Source organism: Micromys minutus (assembly GCF_963924665.1).
Source record: "Micromys minutus genome assembly, chromosome: 7".
Taxonomy (NCBI): Eukaryota; Metazoa; Chordata; class Mammalia; order Rodentia; family Muridae; genus Micromys; species Micromys minutus.
Genome location: NC_137976.1, coordinates 36,862,164 through 36,885,595, shown reverse-complemented (window position 1 = coordinate 36,885,595; position 23,432 = coordinate 36,862,164). Strand labels below are relative to the sequence as shown.

Sequence of the window (23,432 nt, the reverse complement as noted above, 5' to 3'; positions counted from 1 at the left end):
TTGGCTATCCAGGAAGAGCTGTAATAGAAACGCACTTATATAATAAGCCCCATTAAAGCAGAGGACACATGCTTACTTGGGGGCCCTGCTCCCCACGCACTTCACTAACTGGATACTCTGTAACACCCTCTCCCACCACTCACAGAAGAGACAAGAGGACCATTTTATGATTCTTGCTTGACAGACACATGGGAACAATAACTCCATAGACAAGGACATCATAATAGGAAGCAATCCTATTTTAGCATGATTTAAAAAGTGGTTTTAAATAGACTCAAACTACTAAAGCTACCCATCTGAAGCCCGCAGATGGGCTGCCACATCTCTAATTTATTTAGCAAATTCACGGATTTGGGATATGGCTTTGGAGGTTCTCTTACTGATGTTCAAGGTAAGTAGGACGTCAGCACTCATTTATAAGGAAGATTTCTATCCAGGGAAATCTGTCTCAGACCAAAGGGTAACAGATCTAATTTAAACATATTTGGCCAGTGTTTGTCTTTTCTTTTTGTCTTATTTGGTCGGTAGGAGAAGACAGATTAAAATTAGTTCTGAAGTTCTATTTTTATACACTGCCTTGCAAGTACTGCACAAAACATTTAATTTCTTTAAAAAATACTTTCCCTGCCAAAATATCTGATTAGTTTTAACTGCTTTCGTTAAAACACAGGCATGTAAAAATGAGAAGAGAGGAGGTCTTTTCAGTAAAAAACACAGAAAAATAAGACTTCATCTGGCCTTCCCATCATCACTTGAAGAATTGTTTGGTAGTTACATCATCAGGAAATAAAACACTATCCTCTAAGGACCCCTACTCTCTACAAAGAGAAAAGAGGTTTGAAGTACCTATATCCAACACCAACCTCTTTTCCTCTTCTGCCTCCTCTAGAAACCCCAAAACAAATGTAACAAAACGTATTTACAAAAGTTTACACAAGAATCAGGATGTGTGTTTAAGAATTTAAAGCTACAACTTAAGTTGTGAGACCCAGCAGGAGCAGGGTCAAACTTGACCCCCAAGGCCTGGGGAAGCCTGGTAGGAGGGTGCAGGTCAGGCCCGCCGGCGGACCAGCACAGGGAGCCCGGGAGTCACAGGGCATCCATGCCTGGTGTCTGCGAAGCTGTGAGGGTCTGGGCGGTAGTGGCCCCGCCGCCGGGCCGCACATGCCGCGCGCCTTATAAGGCTGAGCGGTGACGTAACGCCCCAAGGCCGGGCGCGCTCGGCGTCCCGCTCGCATTGTTCGGGAGGCTCCCGGAGCGCGCACAGCCGCTCGCAGCGCAACCGCGGCCCGGCTCGCCGCCCCGCCCGGCCCGGCCCGGCGCCCGCAGCTCAGGTAAGCCCGAGAGAGCCGCCACTCCGGCTCCCGCACAGCCGCCGCCCCCGGACCAGGGACAAGTGTGTGGGTCGCGCCCTGCACCCGCTCAGCTCCAGAGCGGCGGGCAGGTTCGCAGAGCGCACTCAGTGATCGCCAGCCCTTTCCCAATTCAAGGACTTCCAAGTTCTTGGCTGCCAGGAGAAGACTGGATTTAAGTTTCAATGAGAGGTGCGAGGTATGGATTCCAAGGCTTCCCTACTGGCTACAGGTACTGAGAAATCTAAAGGACTGTGGACTTGCACAGTAACAGCTCTAGCCCAATATCTTATCTCCTCAGGACTTAAAACTTTCAGCTCTTGCAAGAGCAGAGTGCGAAATCCTGCCACATGGGACTAGATTTGTTTAATGCCATTTTCCCCTTAAAATTATTACTCTAAAAGTATTTTAAAAACAATGGAAATACGGTTGGAATTAGTATGAAACTAACCCTTAAAATAATTTGTGATGATAGAAAAATGTCGTTTACTATTCTGGCTCTAAAGCATGTCAATCTGTACCAGGAAGTTTGTTCCGTTTCTAGTTCTTTCTACTTCAACTCTACTTTGTGGAGGACAGTCTGCATTTAAAAGACGAACTACCCTCTCTAGGTTAAGACCCTAATTATATTTAAAAACTAATCTTGAAGGGAGCATCTACAAAGTAATCTTAATTTAATGGCCGGCACTTTTAACCATAAATAATTACACCTAACCCTAAAAAAGCTATAGCTATTAATAAAGACTCACAATACAAATGAACATTCGACAGATACTGAGAAGCTGCATATTTTACTGTACCTTTCAAAATAAAGATTAGCAGAAACTTTTTTTAAATGTCAATTTTAGCACACTAGATAGAGGTGGTGGGAAACTTCTGTACCTTTATATGATCTGAACACAGTGTGAAACAAAACTTTAGAAACTGAAAGAATAACTTCCCCTTTTTAAAAGCCTCTGTTTTCCAAATTTACACAATTACAAGCTCAGAATCCACCAGCTCCCACTTCTATTGACTTAGGCTGAAAGGCTGAAAACGCTTTCACATTGTTGGCATGAGAAAGCCCATACATATAAGCTACTGTTCAAATGTTTTACAGAAACTAACTACAATCATTTTGAAGTACAATGGTATGTTTTATTTGTATTTGGGGGGGGGGGGGGGCTAAATGTGAGATTTTTAAAATGAAGGCTTTTTTTAATGTGATCAAAAAACTGAAATATTTTTAGTAGTTCTTGTAGTTGATTTTTAAAAGTATATGACACACCTACCATTTTGCTGCCTATACAATTTTTGTTTTGTGTTATTTTTATTTAGAGAAGTAAAAGGCTGATTTTTTTTTCTACTCTAAAAATAAATTACATGTTATTAGGTCTGAAGATAGGATAAAATAAACTGCAAGTTTGTACTAAGAAGATTCCTCCAAACCATTATTTCAATTCAATGACGACAGTGGCCAGCAGCCAGGTCACATTGGAGATGTTCAGAATATGTAACAGAATAGAGGAGGATGTTTGTTTTTTGTCTATGTTTTACGGACAGTGATTGGAAGCTGAAAAATCCCTGCCTGGGGAAAAGGCATTTGCATTTTCTAAAGTACTAGAGGGGAAACCAGAAACCATCAATTATTGTGTCGGCTCTATCAAAGTACCATCTGTAACAAACTATAGCTCAACTGTTGAAAAGCAGGAACCTCTGTCAAAGCCCTGGCAGCTGTGTGCCAGGGTCTGCCTTTGGTTTTGGGCATACAAACATTTTTATAACATTTCAATCACGCATTTTAATATTACAGGTTTTTATTTCAGATATACACTTTAAGCATGCTTTAAAAAATTAAGACCTCTTTTAAAACTGAAAGTTAAACCACATTTATTATGGATACATAATCTCAAAAGTGGGCTGTCTAGGTGAGCATTTCTCAGTTTCTAGGACAATCTACATCACAGGAATCACAGGAATTTGTTTTCCTTTTTTTTTTTTTTTTTAATTTTCTTAATGCTGTAATACATGAAATCAAATGGTTTGTCCTCATTTTCCAGTCTTGCTGAGATTTCAACTAATTTTCCATAACACACACACACACACACACACACACACACACACACACACACTATGGATTTCACTTTAAGAATATTATTTTAGGAGATATCTCTTAAAGTCAAACTCTTTTATTTACAGGAGCAAGGGTAGGCATGCCAGAGTCCTGATCAGAACAGAGAGCAACACTGGCCTCAGCCTCCCTGGGGACCTGAAAAGTGCCACCTGTTGTTCATACATCCAATCATTATCTTCAAAAAATTTTCTAACACACCCTACACCTTATCCTCTTGGGCATATTATTAATTTCAAATTATCTTAAGTTTATGTAATTTGTGGTGGATTATGAAAGCTGCTTCACTTTCAACTGATTACCTAGTTTCGGTGAACTATGTTTAAATGCTCTTTAAAGAAGAGATTCACAGATATCCAAAGCAGCATTCTGATGGCTGCTTCAGTCATCATCACAGCATTTCTGGGCCACCAACGCACTCACTTGAGTCTGATGTATACCCCAAAGACTATTAGATTCTCCTCTGGCAGCTTATCTGAAGTGACGTATGTGTGACGTTGATCTTATCCTTCCATGAGGTTAACTGATAACCGATAGATCATCACCAATGAAGCTGTAAACACTTCCAGTCTTCCCTTTCATTAAGAAACAGACTTCAGAGTCTCTTTCCCTCACTAATCTGTATTAATTGTGACTCTGACAGGAAAGCTAAGCCAATAAAGGTGAGAGGCCTTGCCAAGCAAACATTTTTAGCCATGAGACAAAACCTCCCTCTTCATGCTTGTGTGAAAAGGTTCAACAGATTAAGATCAGATCACAAAGCAGCTGTACCTCTGAATTCAAGAACAGTAAAGAACACAGTAGCAGTGTTCAACTGGTTCCCAAATACGTCTAATACAAGTCCTTTATGTGACAAAGTTAAGGAATGTCTGCACAAGAGAGAAGATAGGCAGGTGATCACTGGGACAGACAGCTATAGACACACCCAATTTCTTGTTTCAATTTGGAATTGCTCTAAGCCAAAGACCAATTATCAGCAAAGGACAGAACATAGACACCAGAATAGCAAACATTCAACCACACAGAGAAGCATTTAAAACAGCCCTTAGTAGGTTCTAAATGGACAATGGAACACCTCAGGAGTGTGTGAGTTCAAAGCCAGCAGAGCTTCCCAGCTGCATGAGGCAGTAGTCTTCAGATGCAGATGCCTGGCATTACAGAAGACAGTAACATGGAGTGTGACCTGCACCAGCGATGCTGAGGAACTCAAGGGCAGAGCCAAGACTCCTCCACTGTTGGACTACAGCCCACTATTGGTTTCTCCTTTAATTAGTGCTCAAAAGACAAGCAAACAGAGGCTTCAGAAGTAATCTCAGCACTCTATGTGGTAATTTGGACATAAAATTAATTAACAAGAGGGTGGCTGTGTTCTCGTTAATACACAATAAGAGAACAAAATGAAAGGAGTGAGATGAGGTTGATACAACTTAACCAGGCCATCACCCTTCATTTGAAGGTGAGGGGTGCTGTGGACAGAGTATGTGCTGACATCATATTGGGCTAATTTGACAAGTGACTTGTTAGTACCAAACAATAGTTTGTACTCCACCAACCTCCTTAGCTGTCAAGAAGCCCTCCAGAGACTTAATACATTTAAAACTCTCTCCCCATAAAATGTAGCAAGGTCACCTTTGAAGGCCATTTATGACTGGTGATACCTTGTTTCTTTTACCCCCACATCATGCACTGTAACAATACCATACATTAACTAGTTTATTGTCTGTATCTGGGATTATAAAGTACTTCAGTATCACTTTTACAACCAGCTTTCTCCCTAGCATCTAGGGAAGTAGCTAGCTATTACTAGGTATGTCACTAGGACAAAAAGGATATTGAATGAAAGTATGAATAAATGATCCTACAACCTAGATGCTTCTGACTCAGGAAGAAGGTATACTTTGCCAATGATAGGCTGAGGAGGGTCCCTTCTACATTTTGATCCAAGTCCCAAACACATCTGTGCCACTACTTGAATTAACCACAGAATTGACTTAGAAATAAAAAGACCAGAAAGCAAACCAGAGTCAGTGGAGTTAAGGCAGTGAAACTGCTTTAAACTTACTTCCCCAGACATATTGTGTACACAGATTCAGTCTTCAAGAGCTTCCTGCTCTTGCCCAACTTGGTACGGCCTTTAACTCTTCCCCCGAATAATGAGCTGAATGTGGTGAAAGAGTACCAGGTGACCTGCTGTAGGACAGTGGGTTCTCCTCAGTGAAAAAGGGATTCCTCTGAACCTCCGATCTCTGTGCCTTGGCTGTGGGCTTGGAAGGTGCAGGCATGTGGTCAGATAACTAACCATCCAAATGACTGGAAAGGAACCGACCGTTTTCCTTTGGACTTTGATTCCAGAGTTTGTGTGTGTGTATTTCCAATATCTGAATTTCCATGAGAGTAATTTTCTAATTCCATAGTCAGTCAGTTTCACAGCCTGCTATGAATCCAGTGTAGGTCTTGGTTCAGAAACGGCAAGCAAGTTCACCACACACCACACCATGTCACTAACCTCTTATCCCTGACTAGCTTTGAACTGATGACAAAGAACAGGCCTGCCAGTGCCTCTTACACACGGGCTTCAGTTGTCCTTGCTCCCACCTTTGCTTCTAAGTGAATTAAGTGAAACACTGTAGAACACAGAGATTAGCTGTTTATAAAAAATTAAACAATACAGGAATTAAAACAACAACAACAAAACCCAGAGCCTGGTATGGTTGGGTGCAGCTTTTGATCCAAGTATTTGGGAGGTAGAGGAAGGAAAGTCAAGAATTCACAATCATCCTTGGTTAAAGAGCCAGTTCACAGTCAGCCTGGATACGCTTACCTCAACTGCCTTCTTCCCATGAAAAAAATTAAGCAACAGAATATAGTTATTTAATTGCTGAGCATGCTTGCTAGTGATGCTACTGGTACAGACAAGTAGTACTGTCTCACTGGTGAAACTAGAGTTTTAAGAATAGGCTTTGCCATTCATTCACCAGGCCAGCCTCTTGTACCCTTGTTTACCCAAACCTCAGAAAGGAAACAATGTCATCTACCCAAGTGTCCCAGTATTTGGGGAAAGACTGAAGAGTGGGCAATAGTCCTTATAGGAATTCTGATCAAGTAGAGAATCTATTTAAAAACTGATCTGTCAATACAAATAGAGTAGTGCAGCTCGGACTAATGTAATGATATTAGCCCTGCAAGAGCTCCAAGTCATTTCCGGAGCAGCTCAAGGACAGGGAAGTCTTTGGAGACAGGCTGCTCTGACCAAAGCACAACCACTTGATTGATGGTGTCTCACAGCCCACTAGTCAGCGAACAAAAGTTTAAAGGTGACTTTTTTTCCTCTCTGAAATTTCTAAAAATGCAAATCAAAACAAAAACAATCTCTTGAGCAGATCATAAGAGGAATGTACAATATTCACTGCATTTGGACTGACTGTCTGCAACTGTTAAACTTGAAGAAAGGAACGGCTAGGCTCAGGAGCACATGGGAAATGTCCTGTTTTTTTTTTTTTTCGCTGGACCCAAAGGAATGTAGAGATGCCGTCTAAGTTGCTTAGCCTTAGCTTGTGAGTCGGCTAATTGGGAACAGCAAAAGAGGTGAATCATTCTGGAATTTGTGGGAATGAGTCCACTCAGGCTACAGGGAAGATTACCATTTAAAAATAGCTTCACTTCATTCAGTATTGACATAAACAGTCAGTCCATCATGTATGAAATGCCATAGTATCCTCAGGGAAGTAACATTTATAATATATAAAAGTTGTATAGCATAAACACTTAAGAGTATATATAAACGTTTATTCACCAGTATGGGGACCTATCAAATAAAGATGACAACTTTGTCAGGCGCTTTGTGGTTCCATTCACCTCTCTCCACATTATACTCAGTGGTCTTTTTACAGTCTCACTGAGCACACTAGGTACAGCACATATACAAGGAATGGAAGGCAAAGGTAAAGCTTCCTGGCCAAATCCTCCTACCTGGACTTCATCTGACTTTGCCTCCAAGTGTTCCTTACCTCACAGTAAAGGGAGAGGTGACAGGTACAAGAGCACCATGTTTCTTGTGTTCCCATAACAAAAGGAAATTCTGAGACTTTTAGTCTACTCATTCTAAGAGGGTTGTTACAGTCCAAGGAAATGTTTTTTCTTGGGTGTATGGAGTCCAAACCTAGTGAAGGGTATAGAAGTATCAAGCCTTTAAGAGCAAACAATGTATTAAACTAAAAAGCGGAACAAAACTGACTAGATGTCATAAAACTAAGCTGTGAAGACTGGAATGGGCGTGGGCCAGAGTGAAGAAAAGAAAGAACTGAAAGATCTGCTCAAAAAAAGGTAAATGCCATTGGATTTGTGAACACCGTAGAGACCGAGTTTATTGTATAAACGCCTACTAAGAGAAGAGCCTAAAGTAAACTCTAAAAATGGTTAAAATCTGGTCAAGACATACACAGTAATTACTGAACCCACGCGTTAGCCCTCACAGAAACCTGGACTTTATGGATAGGAGACTATTTAAAAGATTTCAGTGTTTAAGGTGAAGAGATTATGTGTGCTGCGGGCTCCATACCCAGAGCAGATGTTCAGTAAATGCTGCCCATGACTAAGTTATGTCTTCTTACAAGACTCCCAACTTGACTACTATCTTCCACCAGGCTGAGACAGAGGGGTTGCCGCAGGACCCAGTAAATGCTTTGTAGGATGCAGCCCAGAGGAGCTAGGGTTCTCTGACACCCAGCAATAAAGTAAAGGATTGAGCTTAAAAAAAGAAAATCTGTTTCTGACCTAATCTCAGTTACTGAGAGAAAAAGTTATCCTTGGTCCCAATTCCCCTGCTGGAAGACAATCTCAGCCCATGAAAAGAACCACAGCTCTCCTAAAGGTGTCTCCTAGATTGAAGTAAGACTCAAGTTACTGAGCTATTAACATATGGAAGAGAGCAAGTAATACAAAAGGCTTAAAAATCTACCCTGGAAGCTGTTTAATCTTGAAACTTCACTGAGCCTCAGCCTCAGAGGCACACACATAAAAAGTCCGTGAAATGAGTGTAAAACTTGGGCTAAAGGCTTATGGTCAGATCTTGGACACAGACAATTGCATTTTCTTTTAGGAAACTAACAGTCTACGTGCCTCTCCCGTGGAGTTTCTCGGTGTCATGTATTTTCAATTTCGCGTGACATTTTAAGTGTTAGAACACTAAGGTTTACTTCTTTGCTTTTAACTACAGCTGTAACTTTGACTACAATAAATGCTTTCCATAGAAAGGAGCGAAAAATGTGAATGTCATGAAATTCCAAATAAGGTTCTCAATACAAGCCACTAAGGCCTGATGAGCCATGCGATCTCTTGACATATTAACTTGTGCACACTGGACAGGAAAAGAAGGAGCAGACTCTACAGGTTGCTGGAGGCTTCTGTTTTATGGAGCAGAGGTCGGAAGACTGACAAGGCTTTCCAGATGCTGCCTTCTTCCTGTGTCTGTGAGGTGGGAGGCAGGTGAGAGAAGGGCCAGCAGTCTTGAGAGGATTCTGGCCCAGATTCACTGCCTATTGAAATGGGATGTGTTAAAATTGGTTTTTCAACTGTTTACAAACTCTAGTTTTGCACCCCGCCCCCAGTAGCTTTTTAACTAATGAAAACATAAAATAGTTGCCTGCTCTTAAAATTCAAACTTAATATAAACTATAATTTTATGGATGAGTATTCATACAGCAAACATGAAATATACTTTGAGGCTTCTCGTTTAATTATGCTATAAATAGGCCATTCCTTACAGAGAGAAACATAACTAAAGTGACTTAATATTTCACTCACATACAAAGTCAACCAAAAATCAGGTATCGAGTTGGGTCGTGTGTTGGAAAACTATTGCTGGATGCTGACATCTTGTTGGACTTGCCTAAAGTATAGCACACATTCACGTCAGGAGCCTGCACTTAGACATCAGCTGCAACCCAATGAATGCTTACACCCTTGGGTTTTCTGAAGGCTCAGATAGAAATGATAGAAAAGAAAAATGTAACCAAACTGCTCTGGACTGTTGGTTAAGGGAGAATTCAGGCTCTGATAACCGACATAATTTTAATTTGCACAGTAAGTGCAGAGGGTGTGCAGAACAGAACCACAGCGACATCTGTGTTCCAATACGTTTTAGAACAGGAAACGTATGGCGTCAACCTAGAGTTTTCCAGTCATAAGCCCATGCTTAGGTCCTCAGAACGAAGAAAGTTGGTAACGGTGGACGAAGGATGCCCACTGTAGTCTGTAATGTTTGCTTAACAAGAAAACAGGCAAAAAGCAAAAAACCAAAAAAACAGGCTACAGAGTAGCAATCCATTCTTCAACAATCCCTCTAAACACTATTAAATGTTCCCATTTCCCTCGTTTATTACAGTTAAAATGAAGAATAAAACCAAACCAAAACCCCTACATTCTCTCTAAGAATGAAAACGTTTCTCAGTTTACACTCTCAGTATTCTTATCTACCCAGTTTTCATCCAGGCAAACTGTATGGTTTCAGTAGTCTCAGTAAACCATAAGCCTCTGTTGTTGTGGTTTTAAATTTTCTGAAGTTTGAATTTCCCTCTAACAAGTTTGGAAAGGTTTGGTTTCCCAAGCATACCATGTTAGCCGCTGCCTGTGTGGAGAGCCAGGCTCCTCACTAGGAGGTGAAATCCAGTGAACTCACCCAGTCTGGCACATGACTGAAGCTTGCATGTTTTAATGCCAATAAATTCGTGTAAGAAAGCCAAAGAAAGGGAGAATTGAGGAAGAGGGTAATATGAAGAGAGGAAGGAGGGCAGGAAGGAGAGAGGAAAAAAACTAAAAAATATTGGGGTTATGGTTTTAGAATATGCTCAAAACACCAAAAGAGAGCTATACTCCTTAAGGAAACTAAAAGATACGAAACCAACCCATAAATGGGTGCTGAAAGGAATTATGCTAATCTTTCAAATTATACTTCCAATATCTGAATGAAAATAACAAGGTCTGGAAAAGCTATTTATTCATTTATTTTTTAAAAAGAGTGGCCAATGAGGGTTTTAAAAATTTAATACTTATGTTAGAATACTTTTCTAGAAAATCCATTTCTACTTCCTCAATCTACTAAGATACAAAAAAAATCTAAATATAATGTTTAAGTAAGAGAAATACATATAAATACTATGAACAAGCTAAAATGATACAAAGATTTCCAAGGACATACAATTATTATGCCCTTCAAGTCTGCCAAAGAAAACACTGTCTGTTAAAAATATTTTCTGAGAACCTAAAAGTTCCTTAAACTTTCTATGGAAATGGTATTTATGACACAGTTACCTCCTCCTGGGACTGTGAGATGTTATTACTGGCAAAGTCACAATTTTTAAAACCATCCAAAAATAATTACACATTTATGCTGAATGACTAAACTTGTTATATTATCACAGTGAAGAAGAGGATATTTGTTAATGTCTCATAGCCAAGGTTGAAAGTGCCGTGGCCAGTGCCGTGGACCCACAGAGGACAAACTGATGTCTGATAGCAGCAGCTGTAACGGTCGAAGTGATGTTCCTGTCCTTGGCAGGTAGAATACGAGAACACACAGATTCAGACAGGATGGTGCACAGAACACATGAGATAGTGTAAACATGTTCGCAATGAGAACAGAGGTCAAAGCATCAAGACTACTGGCATATAAGCAATAGATGGTACAGCAAATGAGACTAGATAAGGTGAGCGTCCTGTACCTCCCCAGGGGAAACTCAAAACAAAAGCACACAGGAAACTTGGTATGACTAGAGCAGACTGAGTAAGCCTGAGACCAGCAGACCAGAAGGGAAAAAACAGCAAACATTTCTATGGTCTATGTGGGTTCCCTCACATGTGACATGCTTAAGTGGGGGTAAGCATGTGACTGTGTGAAGCACAGGTTTTGCTGCAAATATATTCTCATTTTGGTTTGGTTATCTGTGCTGTTCAGTCCCTCCCCATCTTGTAAAAGTAAGTGATTGATTATACAATTAAAAGAACTAAATAACATCAGCTGGCACAATAAAAACCTTCAGTCTGTCTGTATCCTCCGGTGTAGGTAGCACATATCACACTGGGAACTGGAGTCCAGTTCCAAGACTACTGAACAGTTGTACAATGCAATGGTGGGGATCTATAAAGGTACTGTTTAAAATCAATAATTTCACTATTAAAGTTACCTTTCTACTAAAAACTTTCAAAATGAAAAAGTCTCTAATTCCCATAGCTTTACCCATTATTTTGATTTTTAAACTCTGGCAAATTTTACCATGAAACTTTTGAAGACTTATTTCATTGTTTTGCCCCTGCTTGAGGACAGTGATCTAATGGACAACTCTCTAAGAAGAGATCTGTATGCTGAATGACAAGTAGTATTTGTGTAAGGAGAGAATGAGGGGCCTTATATTTCTTGTCTGTTTCTAGACACTCTAGTCTTGAAGGTTCGGTAAGAAATAAGAAAGTAGTAACAGTTTGGACAATAAATAATAAAGTGGGATGCCAACTTTTAGTGTACAAATTTTTGATATTTATTTATAAATACTTATCTGTAATAATCTGTAAATAAATACTAAAATCCATATTGCTCAAGGAATTAAAAGCATATAAAATCAACTACAAATTCAATAATGAAGCAATATTAGGAGACACTTGGAGGCGGAGACAGGGAGATTGCCAGTTCAAGTACAGCTTAAACTATTCTAGGGAGATCCTGTGAAGAATCTCCCAATATAAGTTACCTTAAGTTACCAGTTTCTAAGAAATGTCAGCATCTTTCAACCTCTTTTGTTCTCACCAGGAAGGCAGCTTTGCATAACTCCAATCCTCCAAAACTATTTTTTAAACAGATCACAAAACAAATAATCTTAGTGGACTTAACAATTTCTTTTTAACAAAGACTACCAAATGTTTACAGAAAAACAAACAAACAAACAAACCAAAAGGCTGAGCCTTCAGGTCTATCCTAAATCAGCTGGTCCACCCTGCCACCTTTGCATGCCCAAACAGATCAAGTCTGAGTTGTGAGCCCAGCAGAAAAGGTGCACATTCACATTTACAGAAGAAAGAGTAAGCTGGACTCGAGTGTCAGACAGGCTTTGGGGAGGTCAGCTAGTGACATCCATTTGATATGCTGTACTGCACTGGAAAGTGTACATTCGCTTTCTTCTGGGAAGGGAGAAGAGCTGAAGAGTAGATCTGTGAATAAAAAGAGAAATGAAAACTAGTGGCTGATCTCAAGATACATTTGAACAGCAGATAAAGGAGAGTTATGAATATCAGAGGTAACTACTACAAGAATATTTTACCAAAGTCTTCCCACAAATTAGCTTATCCCAAATGGTAATTCTTAACCAGACAATTCTCCATCTCTACCCTGAAGTGTTGGAGCATCTACGTCTGCAAACATTTCTTCTCATCAATTGGTACAGACCACTAATACCTGTTTCTGGGCTGACCAGAGTACAAGCTACTGTCACTCAACTACCTGTATTACTTATTGCCATCTACTCCCAAGGACAGTGAGGAGCATGCCCTATGTAAAAGGTAAAAAGTGAAGCTCAGAAGAGGGTCGGAAGGGAGGAGAATGAGCAGTCACAGTGTTAGAAACCTGAACACCACTCCCACCCGACATTTAGAGTTCTGCTAGGTGCCACAGCACTGTCGGGAAGGCACTTCCTTGATGATAATCCAAAGCTAACTGATTGCTTCCCCTAAAGAGCAGTCCTGTCATGGTTGTGGCAGGCCCAAGTAGACCTAGAAGTTCAAGGTGAAATCTACCTGAAACTTGGTCTGGCAGGGATTGAAACCCCTGTTCACTAGGAAAGACAAAGAACATGATATCAAACAAAATAGGAAAACACTTTTGATCTGAAGAGTCTTTTCCAAAGAGCCAAGAACCACATTTCAGATGAGTGAGCAAAGGTGACCCCGTCCCCTTCCCTCCAGAAGTGCATAGGTTCTCCATACAAGTTTAGTAGTATATGCTTTCTTTTTAAGTCCCCCCCCCCCATACTGCCACCTCCCCTAATTGTTCACATAAATAACAAGAAGGAAATCTGGGTCACAAGATTTGAGGCACTTTAAAACCTTTTGTTTTCTATCAGTTCTTGTAATGCTGGTGGGGGTTTAAGCCCAGTACCTCTGGCATGCTAGACAAATGCTACATCCAGGCCCACATCAGAGTAAATAAGCGAACACTCATTACCATAAATATTCTAACTAGAAAGGCTCTGGATACTACAGCTCAGAAGCAGAGAACACACAATTCAGGCTCATGCTGGTAAAACTCAATACAGTATTCTTCTGTTCCCATTTCCTCTCCTAGGCCCCGCCCAAGGTTCACAAGTTGCCACCTGGTATGGGGGTGGGTTTCACAGGTACCTACCTCCTTTGGCTTCAAGATGATATATTCTCTTTGTAGTTGTCTGCCTTTTCCTCTCCAGTTCTGTGAACCTGACCTTTTATTAATTCTGAAATCTAACCTTTTAGCATTTTTCTTTAAGGGAAACTTCCTTACTTTGTTCTTTTGTCAATTTTAAGACAGTAGGACTTCACCCCTACCAGTTCCTACTCTGAGGTCCTCCAAGAATCCTGTTTGGCTGATGACATTAACCAAGTTCTGTTATTTCACCTCCCTGACGAATGGGGAACTGAGTAAGATTGTCCAAATTATCAGTTCTAACTCCCTTTTTCCTATACACTGAACAACCTCCTCTTCTTTACCTCATACTTTAATTCTTCCTTCAGAGGGAAGGAAATAGTAACCCAGCTTGCTGAATCTGGGCCCATTTATGGTATTTAAGTGATCTCAAAATTGATGACAGGATCTTCGGTAACAAAGACATAAAGCAGACACAGATGTACACTCATACTTGGCTAGCAGATGCAAAAAAAAAAAAAAAAAAAAAAAAAATCTGACTGTTCTTCTAGATCTTGCTGACCAAGTCAGATGAGCTGAGCATGACAGCATGGCTGTGGTATGCGGTAACCGTAATTAAAAGGGGGAAAAGAACAACCCTTTGACTTGTAAGATAAATAAAAGGAAGGGTGGTCATAAGTATTTTTATGAATGCACCTAAAAATTAGACTAAACAGTGAAAAGTCCCATTGAAAAGGCAAGGAGCACAGCAGGAAACATAAATTATAGTAACTATCTTAAAAGGAGGAATCTTTCCAACAAATCCCATATATTACTCTTCAAATTACTAGAACTTGTTATCAGTACAATGCAATAATGACATATTAAAATTAGAATTAAAATACATAAAACGGAATATAACACAACCAAAGTACCCAAACTGACAGCCAGGGATAAAGCAGTGTGCATGCAGTATCCTATATAGATCAGTGCGCCAAATCAGCACGAAAACCACAGCCTCTCCTTCACCTTTGCAGGGTATCAAAGGCATGCGATGGGCTAGCACATGACCATTTAAACTCTCCTCTGCAAATAACCAGACAGTGCTAGGTGCCAGGATGTGAGGACAGGAAGGGGTGTTTCTAGCTGTCTTGATTTTAGAGGCCTGTAGTTATTAAATAGAGACAATGACGTATTTAGAAAACACTGAGGCGGAAACCCACTCATACCTTTACCTTAAACTCCTAAAACCAATCAGGTTAAACATTAGAAAATCACCTTTAAGAAGTAAACAAAACTGCTTAGGACTGAGCCTAACATATTCTCCATAGATGGCATTTCATTGTTCTAGTCATTCATTCAAACAAAACAAAAACTACCCATTCATTCATTCATCCATTCATACAAACACTTACTCATTTGGTTCCTTCCATAGGATTTCTCAGGAACCAGTTTGAAAAACATAAATGAGTCCTTTACATGCATGCTGTGTTCTCAAGAAATTAATTATTTTAGTGGGGTGACTATGATAAGTTGGCATGGTGAGACCTGTAAAATCCTATGAGTATAAATATCTATACAGCATTGAGATGGGGCCATCTGTTCCGTGTATACATTATCTGCTATATATTATTAACCATATCATACTGAGAAAAAAATATAGGCTGATGCATGTTGACATAAAAGCATAGAAATAAAACTAAAAAGACACTCTGAAAGTAACATTCATGTTCAAAAGCCAGCATTGTGGTTGGTACAAGATGGTACTCAAGATGACAGATGTGATATTTTTGAAAAAGCATTGCACATAATAATAGTGATAAACCACAGTAAAACAACTTTGAACCATAAAAGAAACTCTTTAAAAAAAGAAAAAAAAAAAGAAAAAAAAAAAAAAAAACCTGTAATAAGACATTGCTCTAAGCCAGTTTGGATTTATTTACCTCACATTTGTGTCCATAAAATCTGCTTCCACAACCCGCTTTTATTGGACGGGATGTTCCTGTAATCCTCTAATGTCAGTATTTGAGTGTGAACGTGACTATCGAGACAGTAGTTTTCACATGGAGGACAAGAACACCCAAGGGCACACAAACTTTGCAGAGCTGCAACCATGGGGAGCTTAAAGGAAATCAATGCTTACAATGACATTTCCTATACACTCTCCAAATCTCATCTGCCTAATAAGCTGTGTCCAGTGAGCTCTCTCTTTCTAACAGCCCTTTGAAATAACCTCCATGCTTAGCAAATGCTTACCAAAGGAATTTTCCTAGGCTGAAAACTCCTCAGAACTAGCTACAGAGTCCCAAGAGAACTTGGGAGCAATAGCAGCTTAAGAAACAGCCTCTGGATGGAAAGCAGTACTTATCTGAGCTCATCTGGGGACACTGGGGATACCTTAGGATACATTCCTACACAGCTATCACTTAAAACTTAGACTCTCTTCCCAAAGAATGATTTAACTGCCTAATTTATTAATGGGGACTTTAAGATTGAATGGCAGAGATTAAAATGTATCTTCTGTACCTGTTTAAAACTTGAACTCTTAAAAAATGTAGGTGCTAAAAGAACAAATACGCTTTAAAAATCACTGTGTGTATATATGTGTATATATCACATATATATTCAAACAGTGACAAGTGACATCGTTCCTTTAACTCCAGTTTCCAGTTCAGAATAGACTCCATGTGTCTGAATCAATCCCAGGATGTGGTCTGCAGTCTGACTTGAACCTGTATCGTGTAAAAATTAGGTGTAAGAATTAAAAATTAGGCCTAGATGTAAATGCACCTCAGGTTCGAGCAGATTTACTGGCCTCATCAGTTCTTTATGTTTACATTGGCGGAGCTTAGGGAGATGGACATATCAGCGAGGTTATAAAAACCAGGAAAAAGGCGACTGACACTTGTATCATGCTGAGAAAGGTGTACCATGCTTGCTGCCAAAACCACCAAGCACAGAAGCTGGTCACTATACTGACAGGATTCAGTTACTCCACTTTACTTTCTTTACTATTCAGTTACTCCAATCTCCCCTTTCTTATATACTAAGAAAACCTATCCCCTTCTCTGAAAACTGGGACAGCATGTGCTCTTATTTGGAAGAAAGCCTTGAGAGTTGTGAAATTGTTCTCCAGTAAAGGAAGATGCTGAGCTGCAAGGCCTTGGTATCACTATTAAGTGAGAAACGAAAGCTAAGGCAGGGCAGAAACTTTGCTCAAGTTTGTGGAGATGTTCTGCCACCATAGCAGTTTACCCTGACCCTTCCAGTGAACTGCAAAACTCTGTCACCACCAGGACGAAGCTGCCATGTTTCTCAAGCTTCCAGGTGTCTCAAGCAGGGAGAGTCACGAAGTCTCTTGCCAAGACCACAGATGAGGTCACCAGCAGCCACACCCCAGCATCCTGCCCAGTAGCTTCCGAACTTGACATGTCAGCCTTTTGTCAGATCCTCAAAACAGAACAAACTTAAAGGAGATCCTATCACCCCAAAAGTTTTAGAATTCTTACATTATGTAGCTATTTTAAACATGCTTTTCCCCCCTTCTTGTGTAATATAATTACAGAAAGAACAGATTAGGATCTCATAAAGAAGTCTTTATTCTCCAGACTGCCTTAAATTTGTTTCCTTTAAAAAAAGGTTCTCTCAGATTCTTAATTTTACAAGTGTTCTGGGACAGGATAAAAGACAACCAAATTGGTTAATTAACTAACAAATAAAAAAGATTGATTAAGCCAGATGAAGCAGAAAGGACCACAAGGCCAGCCTCAGCAGAACTACGAGTTAGAAGCCAGCCTAAGCTGCATAGGGAGACCCCCATCTGAACAAAAGATAGATAAGTAAGTAGGTGGTGAGGGGGAGAGGCTGGCTGGCTGGCTTAAATGGGTTTATTGACATAATATCAACTCTACAGGCTTGATTAGAAAGCACATATTTCTATTTCCAAGTTGTTAGTCCTTTTACTTTTCAGTAATTCCATTCTATTTTAGTTTCTGCACCATACTGCAGAGCTGCAATTACATCCTCTATAGTTAGCCCATTCCCAGTATAATTAAGAGACTCACAAGTTTAATACTGTATTATCACTACAGAGGTAACCAAGGGCATGGGAAATGTATTTCCATACAGTCTACATGGAAATGTCTGTCTGTTACAATTGCATTAGAACCATTTAAGAGGGATTCACTATGTTTCTACTAACAAGGTTCCTTCATTTCCTTCATGGATTTTTTTTTTTTTTAAATCAGGAAGCTCTTTATTGTCAAGCTCCTTTCCCTTAGACATGCTAGCACTCCAGACCCTAACTCAGTTGCCTCTTAGTTCCCCTCTTCCAAGGCAGTAGACAGATATAGACACATGAAGTGGTTCCCAGGAATGACATCTTGGTAGTAGTGCAAACCAACATTTTAATACACAGAGATTGTATTAAATCTATCTGTGCTATCCATAACTTCCGTAACTTCTAAACAAGCAGAATAAAATGCTATCTTAACTAATAACCAAGGAGTTAAACAGTAACTAGTAATATATATCTTACCTAATAACCACCGTGTTAAACAGTAACTAGCAATATAGCATATATGTAATGGCTCAAGCAAGCCACTTAATACAGGGCAAGAATTAGCAATTTAAAAAGCACCATGGTAACAGTTATCAAATGTTTACCAAATGCCAGGATTGAGATAATGTTAGATGAATTGCCTCACTTTCACAAAAAGCCCCTAAGATAATTTAAGTAGAGAACTACGCAGGTTAATTAGCTGGTCAGGGCAGGTATAGTTTCAAAGCCAAGTCTAACTGAAATTTCAAGTATGTACCTTCCTTTACAGCTTTCAGGTTGGACTACCCAGTAGTTATTCAACACAAACAATTTAGAACAACAAATACTCCTAGCTACACTCTTCTAACATGTGAACTTCAACTGTAACTAATCAATATTTGACAAATGTTAAATGATACCGTAGCAAGGTATCTGGTGTTTCTTGATTTTTAATAAGGATTCTTCTCCCTCAAACTCAGAAACTTCTCTGGATGTTATCTATGAACTGACAAGATTACTTTACACTGCAAAGGTGGTTAACTGCAGCTGATGAATTCCTAAAGCACCAATCGAAATCTGTGCTCTTGTAATTTCAGATTAAAGAAACTAATTGATCAAGAAACTGAGTCCCAGGAAAAGAAGGAGCAAGAAAAGGAAAAGAGGACCAAGGCCCTGAAAGAGGAGCTGACCAAGCTGAAGTCTTTTGCTTTGATGGTGGTGGATGAACATCAGCGGCTTACAGCTCAACTTGCCCTTCAAAGACAGAAAATCCAAGATCTGACCACAAGTGCAAAGGAAACACAGGGTAAACTAGCCCTTGCTGAAGCCAGAGCTCGGGAAGAAGAGCAGAAGGCAACTAGACTAGAAAAAGAACTGCAAACACAGACCACAGAGTTTCACCAAAACCAAGACAAAATTATGGCAAAGCTCACCAATGAGGACAGTCAGAATCGCCAACTCCGCCAGAAGCTGGCAGCACTCAGCCGGCAAATTGATGAGTTAGAAGAGACCAACAGGTCTTTAAGAAAAGCTGAGGAAGAGCTGCAAGATATAAAAGAAAAAATAAACAAGGGAGAGTATGGAAACTCTGGTATCATGGATGAAGTGGATGAGCTCAGGAAGCGTGTGCTGGATATGGAGGGGAAAGATGAGGAGCTCATAAAAATGGAGGAGCAGTGTAGAGACCTCAATAAGAGGCTTGAGAAAGAGACGGTACAGAGTAAAGACTTCAAACAAGAAGTTGACAAACTTAGCATAAGGATCACGGCTCTGGAAAAATTAGAAGATGCTTTAGACAAAAGCAAACAAGAGTGCTACTCTCTGAAATGCAGTTTAGAGAAAGAAAAGATGACCACAAAGCAGTTGTGTGAAGAGCTGGAGAGTTTAAATGCCAGAATCAAAGAGCTAGAAGCCATTGAAAGTCGGCTAGAAAAGACAGAAAGTGCACTAAAGGATGATCTAACTAAACTGAAAACATTAACTGTCATGCTTGTAGATGAACGCAAAACAATGAGTGAAAAATTAAAGCAAACGGAAGAAAAATTACAAACCACCGCCTCTCAGCTCCAAGCGGAGCAAAATAAAGTAACAACAGTGACTGAGAAGTTAATTGAGGAAACCAAGAGGGCACTCAAGTCCAAAACTGATGCAGAAGAGAAGATGTGCAAGGTAACCAAGGAGAGAGATGACCTCAGAAATAAACTGAAAGCAGAAGAAGAGAAAGGACATGATCTCTTGTCAAAAGTTACGATACTGAAAAACAGGCTTCAGTCTCTGGAAGCAATTGAGAAAGACTTTGTAAAAAACAAATTAAACCAAGACTCCAGTAAGTCCACAACAGCATTACACCAAGAGAATAATAGGATTAAAGAGCTCTCTCAAGAAGTGGAAAAGCTGAAGCTGAAGCTAAAGGATATGAAAGCCATCGAGGACGACCTCATGAAAACAGAGGATGAGTATGAGGCCTTAGAACGGAGGTATGCTAACGAGAGAGACACGGCCCAGCTTCTGTCTCAAGAGCTGGAACATGCTAAAATGGAACTTGCCAAGTACAAGTTAGCCGAAAAGACAGGATCCAGCCATGAGCACTGGCTTTTCAGGAGGCTCCAGGAAGAAGAAGCAAAGTCAGGCCACCTGTCAAGAGAAGTGGACGCATTAAAAGAGAAAATCCATGAGTACATGGCAACAGAGGACCTAATCTGTCACCTCCAGGGAGACCACTCCATTCTGCAAAAGAAACTAAACCAACAAGAAAACAGAAACAGAGATTTGGGAAGAGAGATTGAAAACCTCACTAAAGAGTTAGAAAGGTATCGGCATTTTAGTAAGAGCCTCCGGCCTAGTGTCAACGGAAGAAGAATTTCTGACCCGCAAGTATTTTCCAAAGAAGTTCAAACAGAAGCAGCAGACAGTGAGCCACCAGACTACAAGAGCCTCATTCCTCTGGAAAGAGCAGTGATCAACGGTCAGCTGTATGAGAAGGAGGACCCGGATGACGACCCTAATGAGGAGGAGTCTGTGCTGTCCTTCAGATGCAGCCCGTCTACTTCTCTTCCTATGAACAGGAAACTATGGATCCCTTGGATGAAATCCAAGGAGGGCCATTCTCAGAATGGAAAAATACAAACTAAGTCCAACGGCAACTTTGTGCAACCTGGAGATCTAGTTCTAAGTCACACGCCGGGGCAGCCACTCCACATAAAGGTTACTCCAGACCACACTCAAAATACAGCCACTCTTGAAATCACAAGTCCAACCACAGAGAGTCCTCACTCCTACACTAGCACAGCAGTGATACCAAACTGTGGCACCCCAAAGCAAAGGATTACCATTCTCCAAAATGCATCTATAACACCAGTTAAGTCCAAAAGCTCTACAGAAAGCCTTATGAACTTAGAGCAGAGCATGCCCCCAGTTACCATGGCAACCTTTGCCAGAGCACAGACCCCAGAGTCCTGTGGTTCTGTCACGCCAGAACGAACAATGTCACCTATTCAGGTTTTGGCTATGACTGGCTCACCTAGTTCTCCTGAGCAAGGGTGCTCCCCAGAGCCGATAGAAATCAGCGCCAAGCATGCAGTTTTCAGAGTCTCCCCAGACCGGCAGTCATGGCAGTTTCAGCGCTCCAACAGTAACAGTTCAAGTGTGATAACTACTGAGGATAATAGAATCCACATTCACTTAGGAAGTCCTTACATGCAAGCTGTGGCTGGCCCCGTGAGACCTGCTAGCCCTTCAGCACCACTGCAGGATAACAGAACTCAAGGCTTAACCAACGGGGCACTAAACAAAGCAACCAATAAAGTCACCAGCAGTATTACTATCACACCAACAGCCACACCTCTTCCTCGACAATCACAAATTACAGTAAGTAATATATATAACTGACCACCCTCGCCCTCACCTAGCTCATACTGATACTCTTGCAAGGAACTCGGTCCCCTTTACTGACCCTAAAACCCTTTAAAAGAGTGACTAAACCTGTACTTTGAGAAGATCTGTGCATGGACTGTACAAGAGTATCTGGAACTAACTGTGTTGCCTGCATAGTCATATCAAGTGTGCACTTACTGTATATCTTTTTATTTACATGCCTGTATGGAAAATATTTAGTCTTCACTTGTATAAATACATCTTTATGTATTTCGTTTTCCATAACTCACTTTAATTTGACTGCAACTTGTCTTGGTGAATTACTTAACATTATAAAACAGTAAATAGTTTGTTACTTTTGCCATTGCTTGCTGAATTTTCATTTGATCATTTTGTGTTATATATCTGCATGTACAATATCATTTTATTTCCTGTTTAAAATGTCCTTAATTCTTGCTAAAGCATATGCAGGACCTATTTGTCATATATATACTTCTGGTCATGCATTATAGGAGGAGAAATTGGTTCAAATAAATCAAAGTTTTGCCTCCATGACTTCCAAATGAACCAAGAGAGCCATTAGTAAGCACACAAATACACTGATGGTAAAAGTGAAAAGCTTGAGTTATCTTGACTATCAAGGGTTGATTAGGTTTCTCCAGCAGACTGAAATCCCTATAAAGCACATATTACATCTAAATCTGGAATCAGCCACTATGACATAAACTTCTGGACACTGCTTCAAAACAAAAGTGTCATTCTAGTTCTGTGTTATTTAGTCCCCAAATTACTTACTGTGGGTACTGATCTACCCAGTTGTAAGGCTACAATCAGGAGCATACAATTTACATTGCTGAAAGACTCTCAAGAAGCAAATGAAAAGCTGCAGATGGTTAGGAACACAAGCTCCACAAGGAACACAGCGCGGCAGCAGAGGTGACAGTGTGATTTCTTCTGTGGGTGTTATGCCAATCACAGGGTACGTGAGAAAATCTTCGCCAAAGCTTCCTAGAGACTGACACCAAACTCTTCATAGCTCCTGAGCACGCTCCACACCTCAGCAGAGAGCACAGCTTTTAAAGGAACATTTTAAATTATACATTGAGTACCCAAATCACATTCTAAAAGGATGACTTCAGGACAGCTAATTCGCCATTTCCCCTTTTCCATTCCAGGTCCACACACTTAACTGTTAGAATTTAGTGCAATCAGTTTTATTGCCAGCCATTGTTTTAAATGCAGTTCATCTCAGCATGCAGGCAAACCGTGAAGACCTTTCAAAAGTAAAAGGTATCTTCCTTTCCCCTGTAAAGTCAACTTTATGATAGGGGAGCAAGGATTTGTTGATAGAAACACTTCCATGGTGATGAACTACAACACCAAGGCTGTGGGCTTGCATCATGAATTAAATAAATGTGGATGAAAGCTGAGGCTGATGATGAATGAGAAAGCTTCTGTTTAAACACATTTATCTTGGGGTTGGGAATGGGCAGAGACCCAACTGTCTTACAAAATACATGATGGTCTAACTGTTTTCAAAGTTATTTTTAAGTCGTTAGGATAGAACTCTGAAAGGAACTACACAGCTCACTGCAGTCCCCTCAAAGCCGACAATGAAGAGGGCTCCTTTTATAGTCACTAAGCCAGAGAGGGCAAATGTGACATTTGAATGGTATCAACCAACTAATCACAAAATTATGA

The 23,432-nt window shown here is 40.3% G+C and overlaps 2 protein-coding genes across 4 annotated transcripts in view; one reads left to right on the top strand and one right to left on the bottom strand.

Annotated features, from left to right (window-relative positions):
- CMSS1 (cms1 ribosomal small subunit homolog) overlaps positions 1-23,432 on the bottom strand; it is a 288,302-nt gene that overhangs the window by 242,973 nt on the left and 21,897 nt on the right. The window lies entirely within an intron of this gene.
- FILIP1L (filamin A interacting protein 1 like) overlaps positions 1-23,432 on the top strand; it is a 232,325-nt gene that overhangs the window by 190,303 nt on the left and 18,590 nt on the right. For 2 of the 3 annotated variants that reach the window (XM_080919052.1, XM_080919051.1), the window contains exon 5: positions 18,956-21,725. In XM_080919052.1, coding sequence (XP_080775178.1) covers positions 18,956-21,725 — 2,770 coding nt within the window. Of the gene's footprint in view, positions 1-1,233; positions 1,335-18,955; positions 21,726-23,432 lie in introns of those variants that run through there. The other variant, XM_080919053.1, reaches the window with a different exon arrangement.